Here is a 15,717-nt window from a genome sequence, read left to right on the forward strand (position 1 = left end):
ATTAACATAACAAAATAAAATTAAAAAAAAAACTAATGATGTATGGTGGCTAAAATAACATAATAAAATTTAAAAAATAAATAAAAGTGTGTATTTGTTGCAGCAATTAGCAACAAACATTTAAAACTGTAATCAAAGGCATATCACTTTTAAATATCTGTATTAATTCCATAATTTTGATTTTTTAATATTGGTGAAATCATTTTAACTGGTCATGAGGTCAAAATGAATAGATAAGTAAATGGAATTTATCACACAATTTTAAAGGTCTGTGTTACAGACTCATTCAGTCATTGGACCTTTGTTTATTTCTTCAGCACATACTAAATGCTAGGTACTATTTTAGGTGCTGCAGGTGGTGAACAAAATGGAAAAAAACACTTGTCCTCCTAAAACCTATATTCTCATAAATTTTGGTGAGTGTAAGGAATTAAATATGCAAACATGTATTCTTCCCCCTCCATTAATTGATTCTTACCTTCTAAAGACCTCATCTGAAGGTTCTCGTCATAAGCGATCTTCCAGTTGGGGACGTACATACTCCTTCACGAGTGCAGTGAGCAGAGGATGTGTGACAGAAGAGGAAAATAAGAACGTGAAAGCCGGGGTCCAGGCTATGCTGCAGGTACGCAGCCAGCCGGAGACATAAAGACCTCCAGTTGGAGTCAATTTGAACATTTTGTTTATTGTGATAGCCTCATTAAAGTGTGGTGATATTTTTATCTACCTGTCAGTAAACAGCTCTTAAGTTCTCATTCTGAGTTTTCTTCCTGACTGCTCACCTTCAATTTGTAAAGATTTTTTTCTAGTCGAAGGAGACCCTATAAGCTGGTTGCAGGTTTTTGAGAGGGATTATTACGCAGTGAGTGTGAAATGACTGAGATCCAAATCTTAAAAAGTATCTTCTGAACACATATGGGGAGTTAGTCAGTCACCTGGACTCTAATTTGCAAGACAAGCATGATGATTATATAATCTTATAAGGAATATTCTTCTTAAAAATTGCCTGTTTGTGAAGAATGATGATAAATGCTCTAATTTTTAAATATTTATCTGTATGAATATATAAAATAGAACCGATGCCATTTGGGAACAGTGGAAAGAACAACTTTGGCTGATCACTTAATCTTCCCAGACCTCAGGTTTTTATCTCAAAAATGGGGATTGGGAGATTGATTACCTCTTGGCTCGCATCTAGGTGGAAGGTTGTTAGGAGTATAAGTGAAAACACAGAATGCCTCTTTCCCCTGCTCTCTGGCGCCCCACCCTCCACCCTGTATCCACCTTTCTAGCCATGGCCAGTAGGCCTCCCACACAGAGGCCAGGCATGAGGTCTGAGGTAGCATGGGCATGGTTTGCCTGTTGCCCAGTTTTTAATGACACTGCTTGTGTCATCCATTTCTTGATAGGATTCCTTGTCATGGTATCCTTTTCGCTTTCATGTTCATTAGCAGTTTAATACTTTGTAACTATTGAGTTTTTTCATTTTTCAGTGAAAATCAGCAAATAATTTGAAATTAACTTTAAACAAAATCAAGATGATTTTACTAGAGTAGCTTCAAAGAAGCTGTCACTCCAGTGACAGTTGTTAGTAAAATCTGTGCCTTCACCAGAGAAGTGCATGCAGGAGTTCCTGCCTGTGTCTCTTGGTAGTCCTTGTCCTCCAAGTGGATTGCTTTATGCCATCCTCAGCCATTTCACTGCCAGTATCTTCCTAAGTTCAGGAGACTGTTAATTTGTTTTCTGAAAAGATAAGTTACATCTACTTGGCCAAACCAAGAAAAAAAATTTTCCACTTGATTATAGCAAAAGAGTGTTCAAAAATGTTTAGTTTGGATTATAATAGCTGTTTTTGTTCTCTTTGTATCCAGTATCTTTGGTCCTTTCCTTGGTTCATTGGGAAAAAGTGGCCAAGTACAGGTTGAATAAGTTAGTACTCTTCTGCAGTTGCTGTTGACAGGTACAATTTGGACATATTAATTTTCTTTATTTATTTTTACTTTAACCAATACTGACATGGTAGTAAGAAATATTCATGGAGTTGGCATTTTGATCTTTTTTAAAAAAGAAAAGGTGTATATAATATATGAAGACTCCTCACTTTTACTTGGGAATATGCAAAGTTTCAAATTCAAATCAAGAAACCAAATACATTGAAAGATCTGTCTTAACAGTGGATCATCTATGCCATATGTCTTCCAAAAACATGGCCACTAGCGGCACCTGGGTGGCTCAGTTGGTTAAGCCTCTGACTCTTGATTTCTCAGCTCAGGTCTTGATTTCAGTCAGGATAGTGGGAAAAAAAAAAAAAAAAAGGCCACTAAAATTACACTAAAACTGCTATAGTTGATTAGTCAAAAAGTTCTTTGTTTTCCTTTTTCCCACTTGAAGGCTAGTAAATTCTTCACAATTGCTGTTATCTGTTATCAACTATTATAGTGCTTATTTAGTAATTCTTTCTAGAAAATTGGGCCATGACACCTTTTTAATCTTACACAAGATAATCTTAGAGGCTGTCAATATTTTAGTTCACCCACTTGACTTTTGAGCTTGTTTATTTTAATTTCTTCAGTTTGTGCATCTATTTTAAGATGTTGTGTCAATGGATTTCATTCACAGGTGAGCCAGCAAAGCTCTGTTTATTCCCAGATCCTTTGAATTTGTACTGTTGAACACAAGGGAGACTTAAGAAGGCATAGGATCTAAGTAGATGGTACACATCCACCTTCATCACCGGACTGACAACTCAGAGTCTCCTAAATTGAGGGGTCACTGGTATCCTCTGTGTCCGTAGAAACACAGTGTTACTTTACTGTAGTGCCCCTAAGCAGTCACTTCCTACATAATAGCCTGCATCTGTGCTTCTCACTATTTTCTACTGAACACCCCTGACAGTAAAGGATAGTGAACTTGTAAAGGACTGAGGTAGAGTGTAGAGTGGTCAGCTGATCATCTAAGTTTTTTTTAATCTGTTTTTATCCCAAGAATTCACTTAGGTTTTATATCCTATTGCATAATATAGTTCTCATATTAAAAGTGTACCTGGAAGCACCTGGAAGCTATGTACTGTTGACCATGTGGCTTTGTCTGTTTCCTGACTCCTTACAGCTCCTAGAGATCTGCACCCATGTTGGGTGGTGCTGGCTGTGCTTCCTGTCAGCAAAGTTCATGTGCTGGGAGATTCAACAATAATCAGATGGTTTTTCCCAGCCACTGTCTGACAGCTGCACCTCTTCCTCTCCCCCTCCCCGACCCCAAAATTTCTCACCCAGAAGCAGTGATCCTATCTTACGTTTTCCCCTTTTCCTTTGAGGGAATGTCAAAAAGAAGTCTTCAAAAGCTTTTCTCATTCATAAATTTTCTAAAGTTGCACTATTAGTATGTATTAATAATTTTTTAGAAAAGGTCTTTCAGGGCGCCTGGGTGGCTCAGTTGGTTAAGCGACTGCCTTCAGCTCAGGTCACGATCCTGGAGTCCCGGGATCGAGTCCCGCATCGGGCTCCCTGCTCGGCGGGGAGTCTGCTTCTCCCTCTGACTCTCATGCTCTCTGTCTCTCATTCTCTCTCTCTCTCTCAAATAAAATAAATAAAATCTTAAAAAAAAAAAAGAAAAGGTCTTTCAGGTGTCTCAGGTGATTCTAAGAGAAGCATTTAAAAAATATCTTGAGTATGTGTTGGTGCCACTTAACCTTATTGAGACAACTCAAAGGTGATTCCTTGGTAGAGGGAAATTAATATCATTATCTTTAAGAAAAATTTGTTCAGATCTTTATGTTTAATTACATTTTCTATGTAAAATTTGTTGATTTCAAGGTATTTTTGACAAATGCAGCAAACGTCTTTTTGCTGGAACCATGTCCTGAAGTTCCCATGCTCTTGAAAGAACAAGTTGATGCCTGTAAAGCTGTTTTGATTATTTTTAGGCGCATGATAATGGAACTTACAATGAATAAAAAGACATGGTAAGTTTATTTCAAATTAATTAATACTGTAAAACAGATGTTTCTGTTTTTCAACATAATAATTCAAAGGTTAAAGTCTCCACTTACTAATGGCTTTACAAAGTTAACAATAAGATGATAATCAATCTTTTGTAACAGTTTCTGTGAATTATGAAGAAGGTAAGTATCCAGCTCTTTGATAGTTTATTTTTATTATTGGCTTTAAAAACATTACTGAATTAAAAGTAGTCATATTACTTAATAGTAGATTTTTCCATTTTAAATTGTCATCAGACTGCTTTGTGGAAAAGCAGCATAACTGGTGTTTTATATCGTTCTTCATAAGCCCAGGAGAGGTTGTTAATTGCTCTGAAATGCTGTTAACTGATTTTTATTGCTTCAAATTTGAAGCCTTAAATTCACTTTGAAAAAACAATTATTTTAAATGACAAATTGTCAGAATGACTGAATAAATAGTACCGTCAAACATATAGTGGCGTCATGAAAATGTGCTTATGCAAAATGTTTTCGTTTTTATCCTTTGTTTTTGTTTGGTGTCTGTGTGTTTATAATATCCCTGAAAGTAAACAGTGCTGTAGGTTTTTCCCATGCCCTGTCCCGTAATGAATGCATCACTCCAGCTTAGGAGGTGTTTTCAGACGTTCTCAGCAACAGAGGCCTCAGAGCCCCTTTGTAATCCTCTTTCTTCATGTCCCTCAATTCTGGTTGTAAAATGCCTCTCTAGCCTGTCCTTTGCATGTTCTTCCCACCCAGCGCTGCCCTGGAGTGGCCCGGCTGGGTCAGCCCTGCTGTCAGTGAGCTTTGGCCTCTGCGCTCAGTGCGCAGGACGCTGCAAACCAGCTCCAGTGGCCACTTCCCTCATGGAAATCCTTGGTGGGGCCTCGTTACCAAGCCTGTGTTCTGGATGCTTTTTCTGAATGTCCTTGCGTCAGCACTAAGGGGGCTTTGGAAAGCTCTGTGTGCACCTGGTGGAAAGCATGGAAATGAGACAGGACTGAGCTTGCAGGGGCCCCTGAGGCTGTGGAGTCCAGCCTTTTTCTTTCTCTGGTGAAGGGAGGGTGGGCCTAAAGGAATCCGGTCAGGTAGCAAGTTCACTGGTACAGAAACCACAGGAATCAAAATGATTATTTTAAGGCATAAATTCCAGGGTCATCTTTCTCAGACTGGAAATATTACTGTGATGAACAATATGATTTAAACAAAGTTAAATGCTGTGTCAGACGTAACATTGAAAGTAATGAGAAATACTGGTATGCTCACAGCAGAAACATCTCCTCGATAGTATAGCAATAGTATTTTTGATGCGTTTTTTCTTTGAAAACTATGAATTCAGTTTACCTTTGTATCAGTAGTATTTTGATCGTTTTGGTAATCTTTTTTGGTGAAAATTCTAAGATAAAATTAAGCAAATCTTTTCTATTCTTTAATAATTCAGAAATTTCCAGGTTAAAGTATTAAGAAAAAGCAAGTTATAGAAATAGACGAAAATACCAAAAAATAGTCAGTAGCACATAGAAAGGGATGTGGCCTGTTTCCCTAGCAGAATTTCCTATGCATTTTGGTGTTGGACAATCCCTGAATTCCCTTTCTCCCTTCTTTCATCCAGTATATAACTACTAAGCTCCTGCTGTGAGGATATAAGGTGAACTAGACAGAGTTCTGCCCTTGTGAGGTTTCCATCCTCATAGACTGAGAGACAGAAGGAATGTAGCAGTTTCAGTGGTATAAGCACAGTAAAGCTGGGAAAGGGGACAGAGTGGAGGGTGAGGGAATGTTTTTCTACAGGTGTCCAGGAAGACTTTGTAAGCAGCACCCTGAGGACAGGGAGGGAGAGGCCAGCGGGAGGTCTGAGCATAGAGCTTCCCATGGGAGGAACGCAGGTACCAAGTGTGGTGTGTTCTAGGCCAGTGTAGTGGAGCAGACAGAAGGAGAGGGAGGGTGGGAGGGGATGTGACAGGGACCAACCAGAGCCAGGTTGAGTGGGGCCTTGCCGGCCACAGGAGGGACATTGGCTACTCCTCTGTGTGTGTGCAAGAGTGTGACACAGTCCAGTTTATGTTTCCAGAGATTTCTCTGACTGCTTCTGGAGGAGAGACAGTGCAGGGGAGAGGGAGGAGTAGACAAAGTCAGGGGCCATAGCTGATGGCAGCTTACACTAGGGCTGTAGCCAGAGAAGTGCTAAGAAGCAGTCCTGAAATAGTGAGCAGCAGTGTTGTGTGAATGGTTAACAGTACCACCTGTGTGAGAAGATGGGGACAACGTCAGTAGTAAAGAGTGTAGGAAACCTGTTCCTCAGTGCAGGGACAGCACACACGCATAATTTCCTATGTTCCCATGGAAGTTTTACAATCTGGAGCAGTTCTTTTGTGAGGAGGAGGGACCGAAAGTCAGTATTTCACAAAATGCAAAGAAACAAGCTGGAGTCAACAGTGTTAGGAAAGATTTTTCCAAACTGGAAATGATCTTTACACCTCATTTTCTTCCAGAAGACTGTGTGGGAATTTCATGGCTTGCCAAGCTTTCATAGGTTCAGAAATTAAATTAACCCTGTGTCTTTGTCAGTCATTGCTTTGGTCAGGTTTGCATTTTTTTTTAAGTTTATTTATTTATTTGAGAGAGAGAATGTGTGAGTCGGGGGAGGGGCAGAGGGAGAGAAAGAGAATCTTAAGCAGACTCCCTGCCGAGTGCAGAGCCGGATGCAGGGCTCCACCCCATGACCCCAAGATCATGACCTGAGCCGAAACCAAGAGGCAGATGCTCAACCCACTGAGCCACCCAGGTGCTCCCAGGTTTGCATTTTTTGATAGCAGTTCCCATGACTGAGGTTTGGTTTTTTTTCCTTTTTTTTTTTATTATGTTATGTTAATCACCATACATTACATCATTAGTTTTTGATGTAGTGTTCCATGATTCATTGTTTGCGTATAACACCCAGTGCTCCATTCAGTACATGCCCTCTTTAATACCCATCACCAGGCTAACCCATCCCCCCACCCCCCTCCTCTCTAGAACCGTCAGTTTGTTTCTCAGAGTCCATAGTCTTTCACGGTTCGTCTCCCCCTCCAATTTCCCCCCCTTCATTTTTCCCTTCCTGCTATCTTCTTTTTTTTTTTTTTTTAACATGTATTACTTGTTTGAGGTTTTATGTGAAAATTATTATGCTTTCTGTTCTCATCATGTTCATAAGATGGGTAGGTAACCATGCATGTGGAAAGGATTATTTTTTGTTGTCTTAAGCATCACATAAATGTGAGCAGGCAGTGGTGATGCTGGGGTCTGTGACAGGGACCTGGGTACCCTGAATATGGTGAGAGACATGCTGTCCCCTGCTCTGTGCCATTTCTTCCCTCATCCTCCTCTAAGCTGTCTGTTCCAGATGCATGCACCCAATCTCCCATGACGAGAGCTCTTCTTACTCCATGCTTCCAGAACCCATAGACAGTGTATAGCACAAGCAAACAACTAGAACAAAGTTCTAGATGTTGCCAACAGATAACCCGGGGATGAAAATCAAATGGGGTCAGCTACAAATAGGGCAGGAAACCCTGTTTTTAGAGGTCATTGTACCATGAGAAGCTTAATGAGATTCCATATCATTGTTAAGAGAAAATACTGTCTCAATATGTGGAAGTACAAGAAAAATATAAAGGAACTGTGATTTGGAGATCTCATTATCTGACCTGGACTGGATGACTTTGTCCAGTTCCCGATCTTATCATTAATGAGCATGTAGGCCAAGGAGAAAGTTATAAAGATGAATGAACAGTTAGTGGATAAGACCTCGAAGGAGAAGTTAAAAGGTGTGGTTCCCCTCAAAACAAACAGACCTTCCTTATATACAAAAGATACGTGTTCTTGGTTTGCATGGAATTCAAGAAAAGGAAAAGTAAGCAAACACTGATATGAAGACTGTAACTTAGCTGTGAGAAAGAAAAATGCCCTTTGGCTGTTCTGAAGAACTTACTGCTGTTTACATAATTAGTGGTGTTATTTTGTGTCTTCAGTGCCCTCTTGCAGACCCAGCACCTTCCAGGCACAAAACTCCATGCCTCAAAGTGACCAAAGGTGACTTTTCCAAACCCCCCTACCTGCAAGTTCCTCTGGATTTCAGTCATAGTATGATACTGACTGTGTATCTCTCCAGAATGAGGACCAGAATGTCTGTTTTATTTCCTACCACAAAGATAGATGGGGAGACCTCACAGGTTAAGTAAAATAATGGATGGGAAAATTAAAGGATGCTGCATTAAGTTCAAATGGGCACAACTATTCACTGAGCACTTTTAAGGGATTGGTATAGTTGGAGAAACAGTCTTGCCTCCCTGTTAGAAGGGGATAAAATTAGGCTAGGATGATACCTGTTTTATCCTGCCTATTGATGTGTGTGTAGATCACATATTTTTAGAACTTTTGTAATGTAAGAAGGTTTATTTTGATAAAATATGGTATTCATTGTGTAATTGGCATTCAGATTATTAATACTTTTGAGTAATACATGATTATCATTGTTGCTGAATTCTTAAGAGAATTTCTTATACCTATAAATTAAAGTGCTTTGGAAATGTGATTAATGTGAGTTTTTATTTTGGGTGGCCCAGGGAACAGATGTTGCAAATACTACTCAGGATAACAGAAGCTATCATGCAGAAGCCAAAGGATAAACAAATAAAAGACTTGTTTGCCCAGAGCTTGGCAGGGTTACTGTTCAGGGTAAGTCTTTTTTATTAAAACACTGCAAATGCAAGAAATGAATCAGATTTTACAGCAAAATAGTTTTAATCATTGAGAATTTTGAGAGTAAAATTAAACTCTAAATTTCTAGAAATTTCATTGTTAATTTTTTTTTTAGCTTTTTCTTAAAGGTTGTAATCTATTTATTTTATTTTATTACGTTATGTTAATCACCATACATTACATCATTAATTTTTGATGTAGTGTTCCATGATTCATTGTTTGCGTATAACACCCAGTGCTTCATGCAGAACGTGCCCTCTTTAATACCCATCACCAGGCTAACCCATCCCCCCACCCCTCTCCCCTCTAGAACCCTCAGTTTGTTTCTCAGAGTCCATAGTCTCTCATGGTTCATCTCCCCCTCCGATTTCCCCCCCTTCATTTTTCCCTTCCTACTATATTCTTTTTTTTTTTTTTTAACATATAATGTACTATTTGTTTCAGAGGTATCGGTCTGTGATTCATCAGTCTTCCACAATTCACAGCACTCACCATATCACATACCCTTCCCAATGTCTGTCACCCAGCCACCCCATCCCTCCCACCCCCCACCACTCCAGCAACCCTCAAAGTTTGTTTCCTGAGATTAAGAACTCCTCTTATCAGTGAGATCATATGATACATGTCTTTCTGTGATTGACTTATTTCGCTTAGCATAATACCCTCTAGTTCCATCCATGTTGTTGCAAAGGGCAAGATTTCAGGGTTTTTTTTTTTTTGATGGCTGCGTAATATTCTATTGTATATATATACTACATCTTCTTTATCCATTCATCTGTCGATGGACATCTTGGCTCTTTCCATAGTTTGGCTATTGTGGACATTGCTGCTATAAACATCAGGGTGCACGTACCCCTTCAGATCACTACATTTGTATCTTTGGGGTAAATACCCAGTAGTGCAATTGCTGGATTGTATGGTAGCTCTATTTTCAACTTTTTGAGGAACCTCCATACTGTTTTCCAGAGTGGCTGTACCAGCTTGCATTCCCACCAGTAGTGTAGGAGGGTTCCCCTTTCTCCACATCCCCGCCCACATCTGTTGTTTCCTAACTTGTTAATTTTAGCCATTCTGTGTGAGGTGGTATCTCATTGAGGTTTTGATTTGGATTTCCCTGATGCCGAGGTTGTAATCTATTCTTTAGAGTTAGTGCTTGGCTTCCTTTAGGCCTTCCCACCTCTCTGCCATTTACTTCCTCTTTTGACTTGCTTGAGGTTGGTAGAAATTAGGAAGACAATAGGAGCTGATGTTCTTGGTGGAGTGCCAGGTAGATTTGAGGAAGTAAAAGGAAAATGGAAGCATGGGAATGGGGATAAGGTGAGGGAATGGTTCAGGCTAGAAATAAAAATGTAAGAGTCATTAGTATGTTGGGCTATGTGTTGAAGCCACCGGACTGGATGGGATCACCCTGGAGAGATTTTGTGTCCTAAAGAGGAGAGGGCCATCTCCATGGTTGGTGGAGGAGAGGAACCATCCAAAGATGCTCAGAAAGGGTGGCCAGGGAGCTGGGAGGGAAACTAGAGGAGCATGTGTCTGGACACCTGGAAACAAGGATTGGGGAAGAGGAGAATGGCCAGTTGACATTTTTTTTTTTTGACAAGATGTCACTGGTTGAGAATATTCTAGGGGAATGAGGCCCACTTGGAGTGGATGGAGGAGAAAATGAGAGTTGGGCAGTAGAGGTAGAAAGTATAGTTAAGGCTTTGCAGAGGTGGAAGAGAGGAGGAAAAGAGGGGCTACCTGAATGGGTAGCATGAATGGAAGTCAGAGTTTAACATGGGTGGTTTTAAAGTCTTTTTGCTTGCAGTGAGAGGGGTCCAGTGAGTATAGCCTGGGGGAGAGAGAGGAGAACTAAAGAAGTAAAGTCTTGGATAAGGTGAGCGGGACTGGGCTGGCCCTAGGTGGGAGCAGAGAACCAAAGAGATGGCTGTATCTCTTACGTCTCACATGGTGGGAAGGGTTAAGAACCTGAGTAGTCTGACATCACCCTGAGGGGAAGAGAAGAGGAAGCAGATGATAACATAGGAAGTAGAAGTTTTAAAGGGTCTTGAGGGTGGTAGCCTATTGCAACATTGCTCTAGAAAGCACTAGTATTTATGGGATGCACAGAATTTATGGAGCATTTCTGAAAGAGAACAGTGTGAAAGAACTCTGTAAAAGTGTAACAGTCTATACAATAGAGACAGTACAATAGATGGGCCTGCTTTGAGTAATTTGGTGGAAAATAGTATGGTGGATCATGAGCTAGAAGTGACGGTTGTAGGCAATTGCCAACTTCCCCCCTCAGCTGACTTGAAGGTGGTTTTAGAGGATATATACTAAGAGCATATCTAGAATACAGGTAGGAAATGGAGGGTGACGCAAGGAGAAACTAGTTCTTTAAATAAGGTTATATATTCCCTTTGTAACACAAGAGAACCCAATTGTTCATATTAATTTTTAATAATTTAATATGATCAAATGATCTTGGCTTGATGAAAAATATATGAGAAGCATGTACTCACTTGCCTCCTGAATAGTATAATCACTCTTACTCTGATTGCCTTGCCTAGTTATTAGATACATGAAGTGGTCTACACATCATTTTGTGTGTGTCCAGCCTTGCCGCAAGGGTGGTACTGAACACTTGCTTTGCTTCCCGCCCAAAGCACAGACACTCTGCTTACTTGGCTCTGACTCTCCTGGAGAGTTTCACTGTCGGCACCTTCTCAGTCTCCCTGCCCTGATGGGCCTGGGGCTGCCAAGTGAAGTGGACTGAAGCGAGGCTCAGGCTAGTGGGTGCTTGGGCCTCATTCCTCACCAGTTGTCTGGCCATGCTTTTATGGGATGTGTTGCAGTTGGAGCAAGAACTTGTCACTGAATTAAGCAAGAATCTATTCTGAAGTTGTATTTTTTGGTTTGTTTGATTAATTTTGGTTGGGGAGAAAAGATCCCCTTTTAATGGAGAATCTTGTCAGATCTTGAAAATTAGTTTTAAGTCCATGATTATTAATGATTTTGATGTCATCGTTATTATTTTGGAAATGGTTAGATGGATCAAGAAGAATGCTTAAATTAAGAAGCAACATAAAATAGTGGAGAGAGGATGAGCTTTTTGGAGGTAGACAAATTCTGGGTTCTGATCTCAGCTCTGGTACTTCCTGGCTGTGTAGCCTTGAGCAAATCACTTCACCTTCCTGAGTCTCTTCCCTAATCTGTCACAATCAGGAAAGGATTCCTTCTGACTTTGCAGGGTTGTCATAAGAATCAGAGTGGGTTCATCTGGGATTTATGATCATCTGTTGACCTCCCAAGCTCTTTTGTGGGATCCAAGGGGGAGAGAAAAATGTGAAAGGTCTGGACAGCCCTGCCAGGCAACCAAGTAGGCATCATCTTAATTCCATATTAAAATTAAACGTGCCATCACATTATTATTTGTTTGTTCACGTAGACTGTCTACAATTGCCAGGCTTGATTTTTAAAAATTTGAATAAGGAAACTATTAAAGGGGACAGGAAATTTTGAGTTGCCATTGTCCTTTTATCTTTTTTGAATTTTTCCTCTAGTGTTTAGTTTCTTCTCTCAGTAGATAACTTGGGTTGGCAAATTTTCTTTAAATGATAGTTAGGTTTTATTTAGATATTTACCAGATGGTGTTTGCCATAAGTGATATTTTAATCTCTTATCAGTGTTAAATAGGACCTTATGCTTGAAGCTCTGAAAGTAAATCAGGAAACCTGGACTGTGGTCCTTCTAATTACAGTACTTAAATTATATAGTCCCCTAAGTGTGGTGAGTAGAGGAATGCAGCAAGTGGTTGGTTAGGAAACAGGTGTAAGAAAAGGAGTGGTTTATGAACGGTTGTATTTTTTTTATACAGCTTGTTTGTCAAGATGTATTTGAATTTCAGTGCTGGAGGAAGTTTGGAGATGTTCTTATTCACTTTTTACTTTTGACCAGAAATGACTCCAGAAAAGCCAAGTAAATAGCCCAGCTCACAAACCACATTAGTGACAGAACCCCGAGACCAGGGCTCCCTGTTTCCCTCTTCCTAGACAAGGGTAACTTGCTTAGGGAGCAGCCTGCCTTCTTGCGCAGATGTGCCACCCCTCCCCCGCACAGGAGGCTGCACAGTTTTGCGCTGGGTTCAGATATTGTTAGCTGTGATTTATGATGATGATGATGATTCGCCAGGTCTGGCACATGTTTGTGAGATTTGCTAAGATGAAATTTATTTATTTATTTGTTTATTTATTTATTTATTTTTGATGGTTTGTATCTTCAACTTTTATTTAAAGCAGACCAAGGCTCATCCCAAAGAACTTTCCATGTGGACTCCTATCTGTGGCCAGTTCTCTTCTCTGTTGCTTTTTACTTTTATTTATTTTTTTTATTATTATGTTAATCACCATACATTACATCATTAGTTTTCGATGTACTGTTCCATGATTCATTGTTTGCATATAACACCCAGTGCTTCATGCAGTACATGCCCTCTTTAATACCCATCACCGTGCTAACCCATCCCCCCACCCCCTCCCCTCTTGAACCCTCAGTTTGTTTCTCAGAGTCCATAGTCTCTCATGGTCCGTCTCCCCCTCTGATTTCCCCCTTCATTCTTCCCTTCCTGCTGTCTTCTTCTTCTTCTTCTTTTTCTTTTTTTTTTTTTAACATATAATGTATTATTTGTTTCAAAGGTACCGGTCTGTGATTCAACAGTCTTGCACAATTCACAGCACTCACCATAGCACATACCCTCCCCAATGTCTATCACCCAGCCACCCCATCCCTCCCACCCCACCCTCCACTCCAGCAACCCTCAGTTTGTTTCCTGAGATTAAGAATTCCTCATATCAGTGAGGTCATATGATACATGTCTTTCTGTGATTGACTTATTTCACTCAGCATAACACCCTCCAGTTCCATCCACGTCGATGCAAATGGCAAGATCTCATTCCTTTTGATGGCTGCATAATATTCCATTATACTACATCTTCTTTATCCATTCATCTGTCGATGGACATCTTGGCTCTTTCCATAGTTTGGCTATTGTGGACATTGCTGCTATAAACATCTGTATGCACGTACCCCTTCGGATCACTACATTTGTATCTTTGGGGTAAATACCCAGTAGTGCAATTGCTGGATCGTATGGTAGCTCTATTTTCAACTTTTTGAGGAACCTCCATACTGTTTTCCAGAGTGGCTGTACCAGCTTGCATTCTCACCAGTAGTGTAGGAGGGTTCCCCTTTCTCCGCATCCCCGCCAACATCTGTCGTTCCTGACTTGTTAATTTTAGCCATTCTGACTGATGTGAGGTGGTATCTCATTGAGGTTTTGATTTGGATTTCCCTGATGCCGAATGATGTTGAGCACTTTTTCATGTGTCTGTTGGCCATTTGGATGTCTTCTTTGGAAAAATGTCTGTTCATGTCTTCTGCCCATTTCTTGATTGGATCATTTGTTCTTTGGGTGTTGAGTTTAAGAAGTTCTTTATAGATTTTGGATACTAGCCCTTTATCTGATATGTCATTTGCAAATATCTTCTCCCATTCTGTCAGTTGTCTTTTGGTTTTGTTGACTGTTTCTTTTGTGTGCAAAAGCTTTTTATCTTGATGAAGTCCCAGTAGCTCCTTCTTGCCCTTGCTTCCCTTGCCTTTGGCGATGTTTCTAGGAAGAAGTTGCTGCGGCTGAGGTCGAAGAGGTTGCTGCCTGTGTTCTCCTTTAGGATTTTGATGGACTCCTGTCTCACATTGAGGTCTTTCAACCATTTTGAGTCTATTTTTGTATGTGGTGTAAGGAAATGGTCCAGTTTCATTTTTCTGCAAGTGGCTGTCCAATTTTCCCAACACCATTTGTTGAAGAGACTTTTTTCCATTGGACATTCATTCCTGCTTTGTCAAAGATGAGTTGACCATAAAGTTGAGGATCCATTTCTGGGCTCTCTATTCTGTTCCATTGATCTATGTGTCTGTTTTTGTGCCAGTACCATACTGTCTTGATGATGACAGCTTTGTAATAGAGCTTGAAGTTCAGAATTGTGATGCCGCCAGCTTTGCTTTTCTTTTTCAACATTCCTCTGGCTATTTGGGGTCTTTACTGCTTCCATACAAATTTTAGGATTACTTGTTCCATTTCTTTGAAAAAAGTGGATGGTATTTTGATGGGGATTGCATTGAATGTGTAGATTGCTCTAGGTAACGTTGACATCTTCACCATATTTGTTCTTCCAATCCATGAGCATAGAACGTTTTTCCATTTCTTTGTGTCTTCCTCAGTTTCTTTCATGAGTATTTATAGTTTTCTGAGTACAGATTCTTTGCCTCTTAGGTTAGATTTATTCCTAGGTATCTTATGGTTTTGGGTGCAGTTGTAAATAGGATCGACTCCTTAATTTCTCTTTTTTTTGTCTTGTTGTTGGTGTATAGGAATGCCACTGACTTCTGTGCATTGATTTTATATCCTGCCACTTGACTGACTTCCTCTATGAGTTCTAGCAGTTTTGGGGTGGAGTCTTTTGGGTTTTCCACATAAAGTATCATATCATCTGCAAAGGGTGAGAGTTTGACTTCTTCTTTGCCAATTTGGATGCCTTTTATTTCTTTTTGTTGTGTGATTGCTGTGGCTAGGACTTCTAATACTATGCTGAATAGCAGTGGTGATAGTGGACATACCTGCGGTGTTCCTGAGCTTAGGGGGATATCTCTCAGTTTTTCCCCATTGAGAATGATATTCGCTGTGGATTTTTCATAGATGGCTTTTATGATATTGAGGTATGTACCCTCTATGCCTATACTCTGAAGAGTTTTGATCAAGAAAGGATGCTGTACTTTGTCAAATGCTCTTTCTGCATCTATTGAGAGGATCATATGGTTCTTGTTCTTTCTTTTATTAATGTATTGTTTCGCTTTGATTTGCAGATGTTGAACCAACCTTGCAGCCCAGGGATAAATCCCACTTGGTCGTGGTGAATAATCCTTTTAACGCACTGTTGTATCCTATTGGCTAATATTTTGGTGAGAATTTTTGCATCCATGTTCAT

At 40.1% G+C, this 15,717-nt stretch overlaps 1 protein-coding gene across 1 annotated transcript in view; it reads left to right on the top strand.

The window, feature by feature from the left end:
- RALGAPA2 (Ral GTPase activating protein catalytic subunit alpha 2) overlaps positions 1 to 15,717 on the top strand; it is a 334,819-nt gene that overhangs the window by 98,963 nt on the left and 220,139 nt on the right. The window contains exons 12-14 of the mRNA XM_044918716.1: positions 488 to 625; positions 3,813 to 3,961; positions 8,560 to 8,671. Coding sequence (XP_044774651.1) covers positions 488 to 625; positions 3,813 to 3,961; positions 8,560 to 8,671 — 399 coding nt within the window. The remainder of the gene's footprint in view (positions 1 to 487; positions 626 to 3,812; positions 3,962 to 8,559; positions 8,672 to 15,717) is intronic.

This window comes from Neomonachus schauinslandi, chromosome 10 (assembly GCF_002201575.2).
Source record: "Neomonachus schauinslandi chromosome 10, ASM220157v2, whole genome shotgun sequence".
Lineage (NCBI taxonomy): Eukaryota > Metazoa > Chordata > Mammalia > Carnivora > Phocidae > Neomonachus > Neomonachus schauinslandi.